Here is a 20734-nt window from a genome sequence, read left to right on the forward strand (position 1 = left end):
CCCTCAAAAAAAAACAAAAAACAAAAACAAAACAAAAAAACAAACCAAACTTATCACTCTACATCCTGTATTTTCTGTCTCCCTGTCTGCTCAGGGACAATGACATCACTGGTGTCCTGGACCACACTTTCTGTGTGGAGCACAATGCTTACGGAGAAATCATCCCACATGAACTCAAACCCAACGGGAAGAGTATCTCTGTGACAGAAGACACCAAGAAAGAATATGTGAGGTATGGACAAAAAGAAACCCAAAGACAACAATGTGCAGCATGTAGCAGAGTTTAATTTGAGCCCATGCAAGCTCTCCTCTTTTACACTTCTCTGCATCATTGTCTGATGATAACCCTCTGTTTCCTCTGCTCTCTTATGCTCTATGCAGGTTGTATGTGAACTGGCGTTTCCTTCATGGCATTGAGGCTCAGTTTCTGGCCCTGCAGAAAGGCTTCAATGAGGTTATCCCACAACATCTGCTCAAATCCTTTGATGAGAAGGAACTAGAGGTACATTAGATAACAGCAGCACCTCTTGTAAAACATAAAGATCGTCATGTTTCATTTATATTGATGGGTTCTATGCCCACTCAGGTATTGTAACAAATTCCAGGATGATGTAAAAGTGTCTCTTCTTTCAGCTGATTGTGTGCGGCCTGGGAAAGATAGACATCGCCGACTGGAAGTCAAACACCCGCCTGAAGCATTGCACCCCTGACACCAACATCGTCAAGTGGTTTTGGAAAGCCGTGGAGTCGTTTGACGAGGAGAGGAGGGCCCGATTACTGCAGTTTGTTACTGGCTCATCTAGAGTTCCGCTGCAAGGCTTCAAGGCTTTACAGGGTACTTAACCCGACTTTGTGTGTGTGTGTCTGTGTGTGTGTTCCCAGCAGGCCTCTGCCTGCAGCTCTAAATTATTTTGTGAACCCACAAAAAGGTAGAACCCCACTTTTAAATATTGGTTCTGCTTTCCCTCCATATAACAAATGGGCAATTCCTTCAGTTTTCTTTGAAATTAAAAAGTGAGTAGGACTTCATGTTCATGTGCAGCTTCATATATTTACATTTTCTTGTACTCTGGGATCATTATTTGTCTTCATCTGCTGTCTAAAACAAACCTCTTAATTTAAGCCAACTTTCTTCTGATTGGCTGACTCTCACAAACAGAAGGTTTGCACAGCAGGTGGGAGTAGCGACTATGTTTGCTGTCAAATCGTTGTGCCTGCCATGGCCATTATCAGGTTATCAGTTTTTTGTTTTGTTTTTTTTAAATCTAAGAGTTGTGGGGAAAATTATGAAATTAGGTCTTTGCAACGGTCTAAATCCAGAGCTTTTGCTCACAGGCATTACTTTTACATACATTGCAGTATTTGTACCTTCACCACCATAACAAGTTCACTTTTATGTTGGTGATGGATCCTGTTCGTGCTCTGATTGCAGGTGCTGCAGGGCCCAGACTCTTCACCATTCATCAGATTGATGCCAACACCAATAACTTGCCCAAAGCCCATACCTGGTATGTGTGACGTGTATCTCCATGTGTTACACATTTAACAGGAACAAAAACTTAAATATTTTTGGAGTAGAAAATGATCCTTTTTCACAGCACATGTCCAAATCCTCTTTTGTTTTCCTCTTTCTCCAGCTTTAACCGGATCGACATTCCGCCCTACGAGAGCTATGATAAACTGTACGACAAGCTACTGACGGCAATCGAGGAGACGTGTGGCTTCGCAGTGGAATGAGAGCCATCTTGTAGAGTGTTTTTGTGTATGAACGAGTGTAACTGTGCAGGACTATAGTGACTATTTCTGACACTGTGACGCGCCAACAGGTTCGCTCGGAGCCTGATGCGCGTGTCCAGCCTACAGTCTTCCTCTTCTCTCACCACCACGGTCCACACTCTTCCCTTATCGATGCGTTTGAACAGCTGCTATAGAGTCCTCCCTCTGTCATCGTCAGCATCTTAGAAAATTCCCCCCAGACATTTAGCAACCATTAGTCTTTGTTTCTTTATTTTGCCGTTTTTACTGACTGATGCATGTCATGCTACTGAATCTTTAATACTGCAGGTAGCCATATACATTTTTTTTTTTTTTAAACCATAGTAGCCATCTTAACCTCAGCATATATAACACCTTCCGATCCTCGTGGAGCTGTTGCTCCTGATCTCGTAGGAGTGTCACGACTTCATCCTACCTCGATGTCCTGCTTCGATATCGATAGGGTTTCATTTCAAAATGCTAAAGGTCATAATTTAGGCAGTTAAGAGTCAGAAAAGATCATCTGTGGGCCATAATTAGTTTGATTTTTCGCACCAGCAGTAATTTTGTACCTGTTAGGTCATTTCGTGTCATTTTGAAGTGGAACTTGTCACAGATGATTCGGGCGTAGGTCCTCGTGTTTCGTGGCGTTTTCGAGGGTCGAACTCTGGCGGTGAAGGATTCTCAATCATGTTTTCTCCGTAAATCGCTGCAGTCGTGTAATGATGCTTGTCTGTGTGTTTCTGCATGTGTACAAGGAAAAGTAGCCATGTCGCAGTCGCCCTTCATCTCCGGTTCACCTTTCTTTTTCTCCCTGCTCTCGTTCACATGTTTGTCTCCAGCAGCATGCCTATTTCTTTCTTCTGTTTTTTTCTGTCCGGACAAGCTTGCCTCAGCCCACTTAATGTCAAAGCATATGTGAAAAGAGCACATCTGTCCACGGGATGAGGCTCGGCGAAAAGCTGTTGAGGGCAGTTGCTCGTTAACGGTCACATCATCAGTTTAAACAGGCAGAAGTATTCCTCTCTCTCGTTCTCTCGTTCTTGCGTCACTTTAGAGCACTTTACAAACTGAGCGGTAATGGCAGGAGTGCTTTCTTCACATTAGATTGAAATATATCACGTTTCATTTGCTATACAACTACATTTGAAATAGAGTAAAAAATATCTTATACACCTGTAATTTTTAAGTATATATGTACAAATACATAGCTATTTTGTATATTGTTGCTTGTTCTTTCTGTTCAGTTTAAATGCAAGCATGTTGATGTCTGTCACAGACCTCTTTGCATTCTCAGGTGAAGTTGTCCTTTATTTTTTAATTATTTTTTTTAAATTTTACATTAGGCTAGTATGTGAGGAGGGGATACAACTGTATATGGGGGCCCTTTCTTTAAACCTTTATTAGTGTAAACCTAGCAGTTTAAAGTGACGTTTTCTTGTGGTCTTTCACCGTCACTTCTTAACAAACATACGTTGTCACAGGAGACCACAGTTGCTGCTCTGGAGGTCTGGTAGCACAGACAGCGGTGTGATTTCACACGTGCAGGAGCGATCTGTTTGGCGACATTCATTGTTTTTCTGTTTTTTGTTTCTGTGCTGTTGGGTGTCCTGAGATCTTAAGAGCTGCAAATGCTGGAGTTTGACTGCTGCTGAGCTCCTGGGTGCTACATGTTGAAAATGTTTAACCAAAATGAAAAGTCACTGAAATACTAGAGAGGCGACAGCGAGAAGCATCTCCATCAGCAAAGCCTCCATCCATCCAAAAAGAAAACAGGCAAACAAAAACCACACACTGCATGAATGGATGCTTGAGATTAAAGGATATTTATTTGCATAAATTTTCCTATTAGCAAACTTTTTGACTTGGAAAGAATCTAATAAATGTTCTTTACTTTTTTTTTTTTTATATTTTATTGTTGTCGTTATATGTAATCTGCATTTACTTGCAGCCATCGGTGGTTTATTAGCAGACACCCCTCGCATCGTAAACTTTTTTTTTTTTTTAATAATTCTATTTTTGTTCATCACGAGACAAAACAAATAAAAGTGAGTACATTGAAATTGTGGTCTTTGTCTAGTTACAGATATATTCATTGATTTTATCTTTGATAATTTTACTGGAAAATGCATTACAAGTTTATGGGTTTTTTTTGTTTTTTGCACACATTATGCATACTTGGACTCCAAGTTATAATCCAACACTTCCTTCTATTTACCAAATAGTTATTGGACTAAATATTTTTCTTTATGTAGATGACATATATAGACTCACAAGTATGTTTGTTCAGTGCACAAAGTCCGCATCTGGTCTTTGTTGCCGCCTTTGCTTTTTCCGGACGGTTTGGTCTTCCGTACAAAAGCTGTCGGGGCTGAGTGCTTCCAGACGAGGTGAAAATGCTCTCTCCCTCCTGTTAAGCAGCCAAATTAATCAGACCGTCTGAACAGTTTTACAGATGATTGTTAACCTTCTGAAGCAACATCTGCGATTTATAAAAGTGCAAACTTAAATCTGATTCTGGTTGATATTGTGCACTTAAAAAAAACCAGCTGGTTTAAAAACCACAACAAGTTGGTGTTCGGCAGACTCCTCTCCCCTTTAATTCCTGTGTGTGTGTGAGCGAGTTAATGATTTTTGGTGGAATTCAGTACAAAAAAACTTTTTTTTTTTTTTTAATGCACCATGTTTCCTTTTGAATCCTGTTTTTGTATTTATTATTACAGTATATGTTTGCATAGTTTTTAACATCAGCTGCTCTGTGAGTTTGTAACTGACACCTGTACATAAAGACAATAAAGAAGCAAAGTTATAAACTTCTTGTACCCTTGCAGAAAGCTGAGCAATAAAACTGTGCTGTTTGGACCTAACAGCATTATGTTTTATAGAATTATGGCTGTTACTGTGGTTTTTATCTATTGTTGTAGCTGTAATTTTTTTTTTTTTTTTTTTTTTTGAGTGATGGTTTCTGGTCATGTAATAATCTGCTTATTAAGTAGGACTTAAGTGAATACGTACAGGGTGAGTTTCACAGGGGGGTGACACAGGTAGGGCCTTCAGAAAATCTACATATTTGATGCTGTGTTGAAAATTATCTTAGAGAACACTGGTCTGTCGTTTTTTCATATCGTCTTTCAAATTTTAAACAAAGCAACAAAAAGGCAAAGTGCACAGTCTGTCAGGCATTAAATACGATTCCCAAAGAGTTAATTTTATTCTAATTTTTTTTTTTTTTAAATAAATTTGACAAATGGAGGACAAAAGAAGTGCTGGGCCTAAAAGTTACCTACACCAGATGAACAGTATTCTAAATTCATTTAACACAGTGTAGCAAATATCTGAAGCAGGATCTCAGAGATGCGTCTGACCCTTCAGTTCACTAAAGCCTCATCAGAGCAGAGCGGGGTTGTCTCAAAGAGTGGAACAAAAGGCAAAAACAAATAAGAATTTTGAATGTACTTTAAGAATCCCGGAGAATTATTACTGATTATCCTGAAGGCTGTGTTGAAGAATAAAGGTGATCGTACCAAATATTGACTTTCGAGCTCATTAGAATAGCACAAACTATTTTTGCTGCAAATATTTTCTGCTTTCAAAAAAAAAAAAAAAAAGTAGAATCGGAATACCTGAGGAAATTACGTAAATAAAAGAAATGAGGGGTTGCACAGTTAACCACTGATCCGATCAATGCTCTACAGGTGGGGTAGGCTTTTAGTTAGTAGTTACCGTCAGCTGGCATTAACCGTTTGGATTCGGGTACCTTGAACCAAAAAACATAAACACTACCGAACATTTCCGCATACTGGGCTAGGAAAGGTTTTAGCCAATCAGGTGCCTATTTCAGAGGAACTGATTTCCTGTTGGCTGTTCAGCAGACGCAGATGGAAATAAATGGATTACACGGCGGTACTTCCCTGTTTCATATTGTGGCGGGCCAGGCCTGTTTGGGTTTTTTGACAACTACGTTCTGTTCCAGGCGGCAGCGTTACGGTTGCCATGGTTACAGGGTGACGCTCTGTCTCTGCGTGTTTCCTTGGTGAGGAGTTGTTGTTGTCGTCGTTAGCTAATAGGCAGAATGCTACAGGTATAGCTCTAAAGAATGTAGCATCATAGGCAGTGTAGACCGTGCTGCAGGGAGAGTGGACTGTGTGGAGATACAGAAATTCTTTTATTGCTGCCATATAATCTGCATCATTATAATTGCATTAATAACATTCTTTACAGCAGGAGTGTCAAACTCAAATACACAGTGGGCCAAAATTCAAAACTGGAACAAGGTCGCGGGCTAATATCAATATTTATTGTAAAAAAATCTTCCTCCAGATTTAAGAATGAATCTCTTCTTATGGACTCAAACAAGTTTTGCTGAAAAACTGAATATGGAACAAGCAAACTTAATACTAAAAAATATATATATTAGCTGTATAATACCAGTAGGCCAGCTCTAATAATAATTTGGTATGGCTTCACGGGCCAGAGTTTGACACCTATGCTTTACAGCATTATTTCATCTAATAATATTTCTCACAGTATTGATACTGCATTACAGTTGTTTATTGAAGATGTCCATTTGAGGATCCTTCCATTATGTTAACTTTTATTAAAAGTACGGTTGGAAGTATTTTATACACATTGCATATCTGTGCTCATTTTGAGTTGATGTTCGGTTCATTAAGGGTTTTAAGCTTCACTGGCGTGACTGTCCAGGTGATACATGCTGAGGGAAACTAGAACATAGAAGGATAACTGCAATGCATGCTTACAGTACATATAATACATATAATCTAGGAATAGGCCTGAGCAGAGGCCCAAATGTTTCCAGCTTCTTGTTGCAAACCTGTTGCATTTTATTCTACTTGGCAACAGATAACTGGAGGCGATAACCAGCCCTCAGATACTCTGAGGGCTTAAGATTATTACCTTGTATGGAAGGTGTTATCAAAATGAGAAGTTCTATGTCTGTTTATAGCTATTAAAGATGTACGATTAACTGTGAATTTAATGGGGGGGGGCGTGTACCCCACTGCTTTATAAGTATCCACAAATCCAAAATCTGGCAATGGCTACAAGCAGTGTGCATTAGTAGCAAGTTTCCCTGTCAAAGGTGATTTTAGTTTGACTGCTGCCTGGTTACCCATCAGTGGCAATGCCTTTAAAAAAAAAAAAAAAACAACTTTTCAAGTTAACCCAGACTAGTTTGCATAATGACTGGAAATCATTATGCAAACTAAGGGCAGACAGGAAGGAGATAATATATCCAAAGGCCTCTAGATTTCCCAGTTTTCCTCTGCATGCCATGGTAAATGGACTGGTAGTTTAATGGCACTTGCCCACTCCCACAGAGCACTCAGAGATTTTCAATGCTTTTGCTGATCAATCTCACAAACATTGATGGAGCCTAGTACACCTGACAGTTAATGTGCCAACACCCCTAACCGAATTACACGGGTGGATGAGTTATTTAAAAACACACCACCTCACTCAGAGTTGTTATGAAGGGGGAAACTACCCAGAGATCAAACAATTAACCTCAGCACGTATCAATAAAGTCAGAGTTTGGAAACTATTTTCGTGGTCGTCATAGTTTTCCAAGAATAGCTACATAGGCAGAGACCACCCCCACTAACTTCTGATGCACATCCAGTCATGTAACAGGCCTGAAACACGACAAACCATTCATTTTAGAAAAGATCATCAAGGGTTACTCCTGGTAGGCTTTCAAGAGGTTAATGCTCTAATGCCGTCCATCTTAACATGGGGATTGAAGTCTATAGAGGTTGCCCCTGGATGACTTGAACTGCTGACTTTCAAATTAATATATGACCTAGTCTACGTCCTGAGCCACAGTCTCCTCTTCACTTTAACCAAAAAAATAAATAAATAAATCTTACCTCAGGTTTAAAACAGCAACTTTCATCCTTCACAGTATGTTTATGATCATTCAGTTGACTGTATTAGGCATCTATGTATCATTCAAGTCACACTCACACATTTAATAGGTGCTGACAGTCGTTGTGTGTGTGCTCATAGAAACGACACAGTGTCAGTAGACGGTGTTTTTAATGGAGGAAACCTTTGTGCATCAGTCCAAAGCTTTCAAGTTCAGCTGAGGTTAAAAACAAAAAAAAAACAATCATAATGGAGCTGAGGAAAATAAAGGATCATTAAAGACTGATTATCGCTACCCCGGTGATGAGAAAGCAAACCAGGTTAATTAAAATCCAAACATTAAAGTTAAAAAATAAATAATCCACTGGCATGGTTAAAATATTAAGGAAGATGTTGCACATAAAAGGAAAAATGTTAAGAGTCGTCAGTCTGTGACGTTCATACTTAACTTTGCATCTGTGGTCCTTATTTGGCAAGAGGAAGAACATTGCTAGGTTTTTTGCTACATTAACAACACAAAAACTGCACAGTGAAGGAGTTAAAACATTCTTAGTTATCAAGTACCAAAAACCCACCCAGAAAGGGTCCAAGGTGTCTTTTTAAGATCAGCAGCTGAGGTGAGAGAGGAAGAGCTAGCCAAACTAGCCAATAGCTACATTTAGTCAGAGTGTGTTCAGTTCATCAGTAATCAATAATCAGCACATGAACAAGTTCTTACAAAGAGAAAATCCTTTTCCTGTGCAAAGCTCTGAAGGAGGACGCCTTAGTAGATCGTACTGTTCATCGGATTCTCGTACCGTTGGCTGTGAATGGCAGAAAGTCCTTTGATTCAAACCAGTCAGACCCGAGTCTTCCTTGGTCAGTGCAGATAGCTAGTGTTGTACTGGAAGGAGGCCATCCGAACCCGATTACGCAGCCTCTGGATCTCCAGCTCCTGGAAGTAGTCGTCCTCGTCGTTCTGGATTATGATTCTTTGCAATTCGCCGATTTCACGCTCCATCCTGGAACGCAGCTCTCGCTTCATCTTCAGCAGTGCCTGCGGGGAAAAAAGAAAGAAAACAAACTGTAAATCTTTAAATTATTTAAATGATTGATCATTTGTGTTTTCTGGCATATAAACTGTGTATGTTGTTTGTCCTGCGGTTTCCATGACTACAGTGCAACAGCAAAGAACTGTGGTTTATGAGGATCTCTAAGAGTGGACTGAGAAAATTCAGTGTAATATATTTAGTTTTGATATGCTGCATACCATGCACAGGAAAATCTGTGGATTCACATGAAATCACATAAAAACTCTACACAGTTTATACAATTCCCTCTTGGATGTCCTACAGCTGGGACCCAGTTCTGTCTTCATCCTGAAAAACTTCTACTAAAAATAATTTCAAATCGCTGCATTTCCTTTTATACAAATGCTTTTTATGGTTGTGAGAAACTGGGTGTGCAAAAAAATAAATAAATAAAAATGTACAGTTGATGCTGCTGCCTGGTTTTGACAACTATTTGTTTGGATTTCTGGACAATTGCTGCGGTACTGCATTCTCTACCTGCAGAGCATGCAGGTGAGTTTAAAGGGTGCCCTCTGCTGGACCGTATAGCAAATTACATTGATTTCTTTAATGCGTTTTGACGGGATCAGGTGCAATTTGAACATTTAATTTTCGTACTTTCTAACAAATATTTAAACTAACAATAAGCAGCAGTAACAAGTATATAAATTACCTTTTCTTGAGCTTTTTTCCGAACCTGGATGTCCTGCCGCTCTTGTGCAAGTTTTTCAGCTAGCAGTGAAAACTGAAAGAGAGACAGCACGTCACCGACTTCACCTGGAACGGGTGTGTCGTCACCTTTATTTTGAAATGGCAGAAAGCTGCATCTTACCTGATCTTTATAATAGTTCTCCATGGACTTGATCTGATCCTCGTGTCGTCTCTGCTGTTCCAGTCGCTGCTCTCTGGCATAAGCTCTCTGCTCTCTCAACCGATTCTTCTGTATCTCCAAACCCTCGTCGAATAGCTGCCGAAACATCTGCAAACACACACAGACACACTTTAGTCATCACTCAAATTAGCCCAACCTTTACTGAAGTCTACTTGATAAATAATAAATAATCTACAGCAGTCCAGTAACTATAAATATCTGTTGTAAAACTTTTTTCATTTTCATATTTATCTATTTACAGGGAGCTGCTGAAAATGGGAAAATAAGCTGGAGGCTGAAATTTCCTGTACTGCTCCTTTCAAACACCCACACCAGTATTTGATGTTAAGAATTTTTCAGGGCACGTTTCAAACTTTATTGCTTAGAGTCAGAAACAGTCTGGACTCAGGGGACATGGATGAGGGTACAATGGTAGGTACGATATTAAGTCCACTGTAGAAAGTAGAAGCCGTCAAATAAATCCAGCATTTACTGTTTCAGCTTGTTAACTGAGATCAGTGGATACATTTCTACCTTTACAGCAATAAAATGTCTTTATGCTGTCACACGGTGAGTTTGTTAATATCACATCAGGCACCAGCATGCACATTTTTAAAACAAAGAGGAACATCATGATTATGAGTAAATAATTACTTGTCTTTAGTCCTAAACTGTCCCTTCAGTACCCACCCTCTCCTCCTTGGTGCGAGCCCTCATGAGGCGGGCTCGGTGCTGAACATGATAGTCGTTGTGGTACTTCTTGGCTCGAGCTATCTGCTGTCTCTGGTCCCTCAGCCTGTTCTGCGTCGACTTCTGCTGCTGGATTCGCTCTTTGAAGTCTCTCTAAATGATCGAAAGGTCAGTTAGAGAAATGCTGTCCAGCACAGGCAGGTAGAGCATGTGTCCTGCACTGTTTTTTTTGCACAGCAACAGGACGCCATTGCAGAGCCAGCTTGACTTTGGTGTCTTTTATGTTGAAAGGTTTGACAAATGATTTTTACTCAGTGTTGCCAGGTTTTTGGCACCTGCCCCAGATGATGTTTGGTCGAAATGTGTAGGATCAGGTTTAGTTTTGAAAAAGGGACAGCAGTGGACTGTAGTGTAACTGTCTGATATGTTAAAGCTCACCAGGCGCCTGCTGTGGTCCTGTCCTTTATGAACGAGCTCAGCCAGCAGATCGTGTTTCCTCTGAGCTTCCTCCAACTGGAAGTTTAATTACATATTTATTAATGAGGCCATTCATCAGATGATCTAGTACAGGTCAAAAATGCACCAGACATGTAATGACCACTGTCCTACCTCTCTGGAGAGTTTGCTGCGATGCCGACTGTGATTGGACGAGATTACGTGGAGTCTGTCCACCTGCTGCATTTGCTGCTCCCACATTCGACCCAGGGCGTGAGGTGAGATGTGAAGGTGAGGCAACTCATCCCGGAGCACCGGGAGAAGCTCATTCTCCATTATTCTCACTGTAGAGACACATGAAGGACAGAGAAGAACATTTATTTATTGTTTGTGACAAACTAACAACTAACGTACTTCAGTGCAATCCTCCATTCAACATATCTGTCTCTTTTATTAGACTCCACGGATGGCATTTACTACAATAAGAATAAAAGTTATACCCATTCCAAAGCAGATTAACCAGAAACGTGTCTAATTGGATTAAGTCTTTTTCTGTTTACAACTCAAACATCAGCTCAACAGGGAAGCCAACATCAAAGCAGGGGACCTGGTGTGTGTGCCTTTAATGTAATGTCATTACTTGTCCTATATCCAGACACTTTTCATCTTTTCTTCAGTTTCTAAAGTTAGACACAGTGAGTAGCTCTTCAGAGGGACATCATCAGGTTTACATGTCAACATCATCTGCCTACACGCCCAAGGGGTGGAAACTTCAGCCATCACAAAGTCACAAGATACTCAACATTTATGTCTGGAAAAACTACCACAAATTACAGGAAATGCAGCTGATGATTCTCTCTTTTTGAATCTCAGATAAAAACCTGTGGCTCAAAAAGAGATACTAGTTGAACCATCCCCAAGGAACCCAGTAAGGAAACTAGATTAAACAAAAACTCAAAACCACAGTTTTAAAGGTTAAACTAAGAATACAAGACTGCAGAACAACTCTCACACAAAATTAAACTAACTCTCTGTTTAGAAGTGGTGCAAGTTATGTAAATGTTATTTATCAGCGAATTGAAATCTGGTATGAGTGTGCACTCATTATCCGAGGATCACAGGATATAGGATATTTCCTAAAGCATTGTTTTCCTTGACCTCATTACTTTTTCTAGCAAAGTCGGGGGGAGTGTTAAAGAAAGACAGACAATAACAGAGGTTCACTTCCACACAACAAAAGCAAATACAGAAAGAATAGTTGCAATGTTTGAGTGTAACAATAATACATTATGACCTGGTCTGTCTTAAAGTATGTGTTTTTGGTTGGTACTGTTGCCATGGCGACATGGAAGTAAGGGACCAACCGTCAGGTCAGTTCAGATGCACACGGGCGTTGGTGAATAATCTACTTCCATCTAATTTGGATTCTCTGTGCATCGCTATGAATGATTTACACAGCCAAACCTGTGTAATAGTCATGCATAACATGTGATATTTGCAGTGTGGAAGATACAGAGGCGTTGTAATATCTGTGTCAATTTATTGGTAAATGTCCACAAATGTTTCAGGCTAGTCTCTTCATCTTCATTCTTAGCATCAAGAAGCAACCCACTGACAAACGGAAACAACAAACACACAAACGAGAACACTCACCAAAAGAGAATCATTGCTTCAGCATGCCCAAATCTTCTGAATTTAGACCCATCACCAAAACACTTTTTCCTTCGCCATTTTTAAAAAATATCTGTTTCTTCTCAATCTAAAATGGATTTGCCAAACGTTCCATATCTTCAACCATTTAAAGGCTATGAAGTTATAAAGACATTATAAAGACATTAGCATCCTGACATTAGTTTAAAGACCTTCAAGTAAATCTGCCAGAGAATTAAGTAAGCAGTGATCACATTCAGCAACTCTTTCTAAGCTTTGCTTTACATCATTCAACTACACTCAAGTACTCTGAACTCCATCCTCCACTCCACCCTCTCCTGTATTTCACCATCTGTAGATGGTCAGTCCTTTTGTTTCTCAGCTCTTTTTTCTGATGCATTTCAGAAAAGCTCCACATTACACAGTAGATGAGGAGTCCATTCAGCTGATGAAGACTTGCCTAATGTCCAACAGAAAGTGCTGCAGCAGCAAACACACTTGGTGTCCTTACCTCTGAATCTACCAGAAGTGCTATTTCTGTGATTATCAGAGGGCCAGCCAGCCCGAAATACAAACATTCATAAAACCTAAACACTGGTTAATGCTAAAGCTGAGTGATCACAGCCAAACAGAACAGTTTCCAAACCCTCAGCCTCACCCACAACTTACTTGATGGAGCTTTCCTGGGAGCCTCCAGTCGTCTCTGCCCTGGAGTGGTTTGTGCAGTACGCTGTGATTTATGCTGAGCTTTCACTTTAGCTGGTGAGGGTCTGGGGTCTGGCGAAACATCCTTTAGTATGGCCTCTCTGTATTCTCGCTCCTGCACACACACAGTCCCAGTTTAGTAAACTAGAACAAACGACTCTACGCTCACAACTAAACAGAAGGATTCACAGAGATTAATATAACTGCTTCTTTAACATTTTGACATATTGCTTTAAAAGAGCGGTCTCCAACCTTTTTTGCGCCACGGACCGGTTTATGCCCGACAATATTTTCACGGACCGGCCTTTAAGGTGTCACGGATAAATACAACAAAAAAAAACTAGTACCGGTACCGAAAAAAAAGAAGATTTATTCATAACACACGTGAAAAGACCCAGGAAAACCGAGTTAACGATAAAAACGATAACAAAATAACGCTGAAAACCGATAAAAACCCTGAAAACCATACATTTCACACACAAGCCTCAACTCTCGCGGCCCGGTACCAAACGACTCATGGACCGGTACCAGTCCGAGGCCCGGGGGTTGGGGACCGCTGCTTTAAAAGGGAAATCTTGTCGTTTATGTTTATAAAAGTCTTAAGTAAAATACGCCTAAAATTAAGGGGAGTTTTTATTTTTCTAGTAATTTTTTTTCATTTACTTATTCGGAAATTTTCTTTGAATGCATCCCAAAACATTTACTGTACCATAGTTCACTGATTTTTGTTTAAATAGATTCAACTTTGCATTCTCTGTGAACCAATATGCTTTCCCTCCGCATACATTAGAGATTTTTTTTTTCTACTTATGTTATCTCAAAGGTCTACCTATTTTTTAGAATATACCATCTTTTTTTTCTTCTTTTTTTTTGGACCCAGGGTAGGTTTTACTTTTTTAATAATTAAATAATCTTTAACAGAAAACCGTAGATTTATAACTTACAGCTTCCTGAGCTTTGATGCGAGCCTTATCTAACTCTTTACGTTCTTTTTCTTCATATCTTTTTAGCTCTTCCTCGTACGCTTCGTTCTCCAGATACTGAAAAAGAGAAATAATCATTTTATTTTCAAAGCATATGAAAGTAATCAAGCAACTTCACCATTTCTGGTTGTATATTTTCTTTGCTTAAAATATTGCTCACATTTGCGTATGGCATCTTTAAATTTGCACAGTATATTTGCCAAATATGACATTTTTTTTCAGTTGCGAAAACGTTCATGACTAAACTTGATCATTATTGTCCTTTAACTACACTTAAAAGTCAGTTTAGCATCTAATTGATTATCTTGTAATATTTAGTGCACTAGTACTGTACCTTGTCATGTTTTCTGTGAGATGGTCTGTGGTGTAGCTCTCCTCGGCTTGATCGATCAGACGCTGTGAGGTTGGACTGTCTCCCATCATCCAAGGTAAGAGCCTCTGCCATCACATCCTCCAGCTGTCCCTGCAGGGAACGACGGACTCGTGGAGGGGAAGGGGATAAGGAGCGTGCTCGGTGGGTAGACTCAAAATCAGGTGCTCCTGAAACAGTTAAATGTGTATTTCACCAATTTCATTAATTTGCATGAGATCCAGAATGGTTAAGATAGTATTTTCTAAGAACAATATAAAGACCTACAACAAGATTTTTAAAATCAACTGGAAATCCTTTTTTCACCAACCAGGCAATGTGATGTGGTAAAAATTAATAATAAAAGTTGTGGCATTTGTTAGTAGTTTACTGTCAAAATTGAAAAGAACAACAACAAAGTTTGTGCTCAAAAATGTGTGCACACCTGTGTCCTGTCTTGAAGTCCTGCGACGCTCCATGATGCTGTCGCTGTGGTGCGACTGCTTGTCCTCCTCTCTGACCTCGGTGGACTCTCCAGTTTCCCCCAGAACTCGTTTAAGCATCTACATTAATTACACAAGACTTAAAATATCGTAACCAGTACTCACTCGAGAACAGTGACACAACTGAGTTGTGAACTCGCTGATCACTTCAGTCAACTAAATGCAAACATACCTGATCGAGTTCTTCTAGTCGATGGGAGAGGTTTTCAGATATCTCATGCAACTCTTGTTCTGCCTGCTTGTTCCTTTTTCGATTATAAGACAGAGGCTCTTCAAAATCCTCTTGTGCTGTCCTGCTACTGCTTGGCCAGGGCAATAATATACAGCATAAAGAAGATAGTTAGGAAATCAAAAACATAAGATTCACCACACTGCCTCCACATAACAATCTGAATCTGTGATAGATTCTGTTTTTTCCCCATAGCTTTCTTCTATTCGGTTTACCTCTCAGGGTGAGTTACAAAGTCTTCCTTGAGAGCAGTTCTTTCTCTACAGTGTATCCTTCTGTCCTTTAATCTTCGTGTGCAACTCAAATTCTCCTCATCTTCCTCTTCAGTGTCTGGTGGAGAAGGGGTGGCAGGTGTCGTCCCATCTTGCAGGGTGAGGAAAAGCACATCTGGTTGTGTTCGGAATAAAACCCTCCTGGGACCTCCGTTAGTCGGCTAAAAATATAGAAAGAAGAAAAGCGTCAATTTGACTTAAACTGTGTATCTGAGTATTACTGTACATGCTAATTAACCACCACATCTAGCACACAAGTTTACAATTTACCATTAGATGGTATATTAAAACTGTAAAAGTGAAGTCTTACTGCTTGCACTCTCACCTCCAGCGTCTCTCCCTCCACTTCTGTCTCAACTCTCTGCTGGCTGGTTGAAGATTTCTCACTTACAGCTGAAAATTAAACAAAACTATGTGATGCTTCACTTAATCTCCAATCATGTTTTCATCACTTTCATCACAATTCACTTGAAATTGTGTCCTTATTGACTGTGGTGTGCTTTGACTCACCAGGGGACTGGCAGTGGGTAGGAGACTGTAGTCCATTAGTTTCAGCCACTAGTTTTGAAGTCTGTGAAAAGAGGGGTGAAAAAATAAGGAGAAAGCGTAAAGAGTTTTAGGCAAAACTGAGCAGAAGTCATTCACATTCATTACAAAGACTTAGATTTAGCACTAAACATAATCTGCAGCACTCAAAACTCAACTCTACAAAATAATCAGAAACCTAAGAAGGCTTTTTAGAATCTAATATAAGGGCTAATAATCAAAGTACAAAAAAACTACTCAGAAGAAAGATAAGGGAAAATTAACTTGGTGCTTGTTTCTGTGTACTTTGTGCTGTAGAAGGTCAGACTCACGTCAGACCTGTTAGCATAGATAGTTTTACAGATCACAACAGCATAAACATGGCACTTCCTGATTCCAGAGACTTCCTCATTAAGTGATGAACAGATGTAAACCGACTTGAAACATGCTGGAAAAATGCTAATCTTTTAGCAGATATTATCTTATAACCAAGTTCTGCTTGCAGACAACAGATACTCAAAACACAAATATATATAAAGGTTCAGCAAGTGAATGTTGAAGACGTTCAGAAAATGTGAACGTCAAAATGAAGTGCATTACTGGAGTAACTTATGTTGTCAGAGAAGCCAAGTCAGCATAAGCTCATCCTTCCTTTATTTGAATTGGAGTCACCAAAGTGGGAAGTGTGTGTATGATAGGAAAAGTATAGAATATTAACACAACACACCAGTTGTAAAACTTTGCATGTCGTTTTAAACTGCAGTTCACAGCAGACAGAACACATAAAACACTTCAACCTTATCATACTGTATTTAAAGGATACCTCTGTAGTGATGAGGCTGACTTCCTCCTCTGTGTGCTGTTCTTTGACACCAGCAGCTGTGGGGAGTTGATCGGGTAAGTGAGGGCCTACAATGGGAGTGTGGGGAGTGTTGGACTGGTTTGGTGGCTGCAGTGCAATGGCTGAGTATATCGGTTCAGTCTGTGGAGCTTCATCATTGTCCACAGGACCAGAGGTGGTTGCTGCATCTGAGGTTGGGGGAGGGACAGCCAGTCCTTGGATTAAAAGGTAGCTCACCTGGACTTTTAATAAAGCATCAAACTGTCTATGTCTTCTTATACATTTCCAAAATATCAAACACAAAATTTTTTGAAGAAACTGTGGAAAATTATAGTTTTTTGTTTTATGTACAAAGAAATAAAGTATTATCCCCAAAACAATCACTGTCATTGAGGCAAAGCAAGCCTTACCTTCTTTTTTATCTATGAATGTGCGCGCAGACACGCCCAGCCCGATGAGCTCGCTGGCTGACCCCACCTCCTCACCATTCCAGGAGTGGATGGACTGTTTACTGGACTGGACGGCAGACCTGAATAATGAGAACATTCAGACTGTATCAGATTAATTACTGACAAGTTTTTCAACTTTAACAAGCCACCTCTGTAATCTTCACAGCACGTGCGTATCTCTCTTTCTCAGATGATTAGAGTGGGCAACCCATAAGGACAAATTTCTACTAAATTCAACTGCAGCACAAGAAGTCTAGAAAAAAATTAAACTTAGACATTAAAATGCCAGTTAATTATATTTTTAAGATACAAGGCTTAGAAAAGATTACCAGTAATTATAACGGGTGTGTAGAATGACTCAGACACGTGCTGTATCAGTACTTTTGTTCATTTCTTATTATCCTTAAAAAACATGAATATTAAGAGTTCTGAAGAGAATGAATAAAGCAGTGGTCCAAGCAGCACCATAAAAAAACTCAAACATGTTTTGATGTCTTTCATCTATTATGACAGCCGTTAACATTTTATTATTTACACTGCTGTTAAAAGGCTGCTGTGTCAACAGGGCGTAGAGCAGGATGTGCTCTAAAGCTGAATGATGGCAGTCTGAGTCATCAATATCAGACCTGTCTGTCAGTGGTGTTTTGGTTCATGGGAAGAAAACAAACAGTAATATTCTTCTACATTGTACTGAGACTTGTGTAAAGTCTATAAAACATGTCTGTGCTTACTCTGCACTCGATGACAAGGACGCCACCTCCAGCTTTGTCTCCTTCTGCTCTGTAGCATCACATCCAGGCGGATCATTGACATCACCGTGTGCATCCTCACTGAGACTGCCATTCTGCTCCTCTGAAAAACATGAATTTTGCAAATGACAGAGGTAGAAACAGAAAAGGCACTAATTTAAAAGAGAGCAAAAGTAGTGATAACAACATGTTTCATGGAAATTTAAAGAGAAACAAACTCATACCGAACAGAGTCAGAAACCCCCCCTCACCAAATGTCAAAGTGCTAACCTCAAAGAGTCACAGTTATAAATGTCTGACAAACACTAAAAAAAAGACAGATTGTAATTTTACTACTTAACTACTCTACTCAAACAAAGAGAGGTAGGAGTGCAGCTTTTATGCCTCCTAACAAAAAGCATTTTATAATGTATAAAAACACTACAAAAGTCCTTTAGAAACACTAAGCTGTGCCACTATAGACATTTGAAATCATATAGTTTTAATTGCCTTTCAAAGTAAAAGCAAATGAGGAAAAGATGAGGGAAAAGCAACAATTTCATTTTCCTACCACTGTTCGGCGACCCGTCATTTATCTCCTCGTTCAGATATTCCAAGAGGCCATCAAAGATTTCCAAGAGGTTCTTAACCGACTCTTTATCCCCTCTGACAACATTTTCTCCTGAAAACAAACTCATACTCATTAAAGTCTTGTTTCTGCAACATCTGCCATGCAGTACAAATTGAATGACTTTCATGATGATCTCAACTTCATTTAAGTTAATGTTGCACAGATGTGAAACGGTGATTCATATTTGCGCTTCTCTGACATGCACATTCAAAATTTTAAACCTATATTATTAATTCCTTGTTTTTACAAATTATTTTTTTTCTCTTACCTGTAATATGTGAGAGGCTGATTTGAAGGTAATCCAAGGACAGAGAATCAATCACACACTGGACATTGTGGACATCTTCCTCTTGACTACATGGCACTGCAATATAATCTAAACATATAAAAAACAAACAAGCATCTGATTAACCAAATGCTCAATGAATTAATTAATGCATACATGCTGAACTTCCCCCTTCAACTTAACAATAAAGAAAACAGGGTCTTAGAAAGCAATCTTACAAAACTAATCTCCCAACTAAAGTCATAGTTGGACTGTGCAATAATTTTATTTTAATTTGAATTACAACTTTTGCTTCCACATATAATGAAAGTTAAACAATTATTGTTCTGGATTATATGTTTTGCAATAATTCACTCATTTCCCTTTTAGCACATCACGTCTTTTACTTTTGTCCTTCCATGAAAGTTCAGTTAACTCCCTGTGGCAAGTGCAGTCCAGTTTTTTTATTTGTTTGAATTGATTTGTTTTTAAATTTTTATTTATCCAGGTTTTTCTCAAATACTGTGAGTACTTTTGTTAAACGATTGTAATGTCAGTATTGTTTAAAAGATTGTAAATTTGATTAATGCCATAGTACTGTTAACTCTGGAACTGGAATTTCTCTTAAGACTGTAGCCCCCCTACTTGATTACATGATTACCTGCAACAGTAATGCCCCCATGCTCCGCCATCTATAGACATTAGACATGTCAAAATCTTAAGATACTGAGTTACAAAGGTATGAACAGAGACATTTTTACACTTTTGCTTATAAAAAAAAATGTACAAGCGGACATCTGCCAGATCTGTAACTTCCTCTTACCTGGAACTTTCTCCCCCAGGATGTTCTCATACAGGGCAATGAAAACATCTGCATTACAGTCCGTAAGTTTCTTCAGCCTCAGGTTTACGTGACATTTGCTGAGAAGATCATTTGCCACATCAACCCAATCTGTAGACAAAAAAAAGAGAAGTCACGTTCATTCATATAACAGCAACTCGAGAACTTATTTCTCTGACGTAATCATGGAGTATAAAAGAAATTACAAAAGCAGAGCCCTTGTCATCACTTCGAGTGGAAAACTCGCTTTAATTAAAAAAATACATCGAGGTTATCGAGCATGAAGAGTTTAATTAACTTTTGTATAACTCATTTTAATGACATTAAGTGGTTCTTCTATCACAACGCCTTTTAAGTTTGCCTCAATCACGACCGCCCCCGGCAAACTTAAGTCTGAGAGCGGGGCGGGGGTAGTCTTTACCTACCATCTACGCTAGCCGCCGGCTAAAATTGTTGATTTGATGGGAACAAATTAAGTTTTAAATAAATAACATCAGTAGTCGTGTTTTGTCCTGAAATCAAAAAACTATCTAAATTTGTCTGCCATCTGTTTCGTTATATTTTATGTTTTTTACGCAACTTCACCGGCTAAGACAACTCAAAAGTAGCTAGCTAAGACTGCTAATGTTTGCTAACACGAACGTGAACATTTTAAGAAAACAACATAAGCAGAGCCCACGTTTTCATCTCTGGTTCTCTCTATAATATATGGATAAATCGCTTATATCAGCCAGGCTTACTGACAAGTGAGAAGTCGCAACTTTAACCGTGTGCTAACGTTAGCTCTAAGTCAGCGTTACGTGTCATTAGCTTTCCTCGGAGTTGGAGGGTCTTCTGCCTTACCTCTCTCTCCCTCCTGGGTTCCCATGAAACAGCTGTCTGCAGCAGGCAGATGGAGCTGACAAAAATCTACTAGCTGTAAAAGAGAGTCCTGTAAACGCCTGGACCGAGCGCTACAATCCGTTTTGTTGTGGTTTTCGGTAACTGGGAGAAGGAACCATCGTTTGAAAGTGAAAAGTCTTCTGATTGGACATTAGCTCGTTCTTTGTTTCCGGAAGTGCCTTTCGATTGGTACTT

At 39.4% G+C, this 20734-nt stretch overlaps 2 protein-coding genes across 5 annotated transcripts in view; one reads left to right on the plus strand and one right to left on the minus strand.

Annotated features, from left to right (window-relative positions):
• Positions 1 to 4431, plus strand: part of LOC102305751 (E3 ubiquitin-protein ligase SMURF2) — a 64316-nt gene extending 59885 nt beyond the window's left edge. For both annotated transcript variants that reach the window (XM_005942761.3, XM_005942760.3), the window contains exons 16-20: positions 95 to 232; positions 382 to 502; positions 634 to 835; positions 1433 to 1508; positions 1638 to 4431. In XM_005942761.3, coding sequence (XP_005942823.1) covers positions 95 to 232; positions 382 to 502; positions 634 to 835; positions 1433 to 1508; positions 1638 to 1737 — 637 coding nt within the window. In that variant the 3' untranslated portion in view covers positions 1738 to 4431. The remainder of the gene's footprint in view (positions 1 to 94; positions 233 to 381; positions 503 to 633; positions 836 to 1432; positions 1509 to 1637) is intronic.
• Positions 4432 to 7795: 3364 nt separating this feature from the next.
• Positions 7796 to 20692, minus strand: LOC102306250 (centrosomal protein of 95 kDa). 3 transcript variants are annotated; one of them, XM_042228771.1, is made up of 21 exons: positions 20501 to 20692; positions 19640 to 19768; positions 18820 to 18927; positions 18492 to 18602; positions 17924 to 18044; positions 17154 to 17272; positions 16726 to 16931; positions 15888 to 15948; positions 15703 to 15770; positions 15321 to 15538; positions 15049 to 15178; positions 14819 to 14936; positions 14359 to 14564; positions 13986 to 14081; positions 13006 to 13156; positions 10861 to 11030; positions 10690 to 10764; positions 10252 to 10404; positions 9523 to 9669; positions 9364 to 9435; positions 7796 to 8677 (listed from the first exon to the last, which is right to left on the minus strand). In XM_042228771.1, the coding sequence occupies exons 1-21, from the start codon at positions 20523 to 20525 to the stop codon at positions 8501 to 8503; spliced, it is 2661 nt and encodes an 886-aa protein (XP_042084705.1). In that variant the 5' UTR covers positions 20526 to 20692; the 3' UTR covers positions 7796 to 8500. The 3 variants fall into 3 exon arrangements, with proteins under 3 accessions (XP_042084705.1, XP_005942824.1, XP_042084704.1); XM_005942762.3 differs by having other exon boundaries at positions 15049 to 15175; positions 15688 to 15770; XM_042228770.1 differs by having other exon boundaries at positions 15688 to 15770.
• Between the last annotated feature and the right edge of the window lie 42 nt (positions 20693 to 20734).

Source organism: Haplochromis burtoni, unplaced genomic scaffold, assembly GCF_018398535.1.
Source record: "Haplochromis burtoni strain Fernald_Lab_line unplaced genomic scaffold, NCSU_Asbu1 Contig_348, whole genome shotgun sequence".
In the NCBI taxonomy this organism is placed as follows: domain Eukaryota; kingdom Metazoa; phylum Chordata; class Actinopteri; order Cichliformes; family Cichlidae; genus Haplochromis; species Haplochromis burtoni.

Bases quoted from the DNA above. Each gene is read 5' to 3' on its own strand.
- LOC102306250 (XM_042228770.1), bottom strand. From the start codon at position 20,525: ATGGGAACCCAGGAGGGAGAGAGAG. The intron at 15,949-16,725 runs GTATCCTTTAAA...CTCTTTTCACAG, and splicing joins TCAGCCTCATCACTACAGAG to ACTTCAAAACTAGTGGCTGA. The intron at 14,565-14,818 runs GTGTGCACACAT...TAACTGTTTCAG, and splicing joins GACTTCAAGACAGGACACAG to GAGCACCTGATTTTGAGTCT.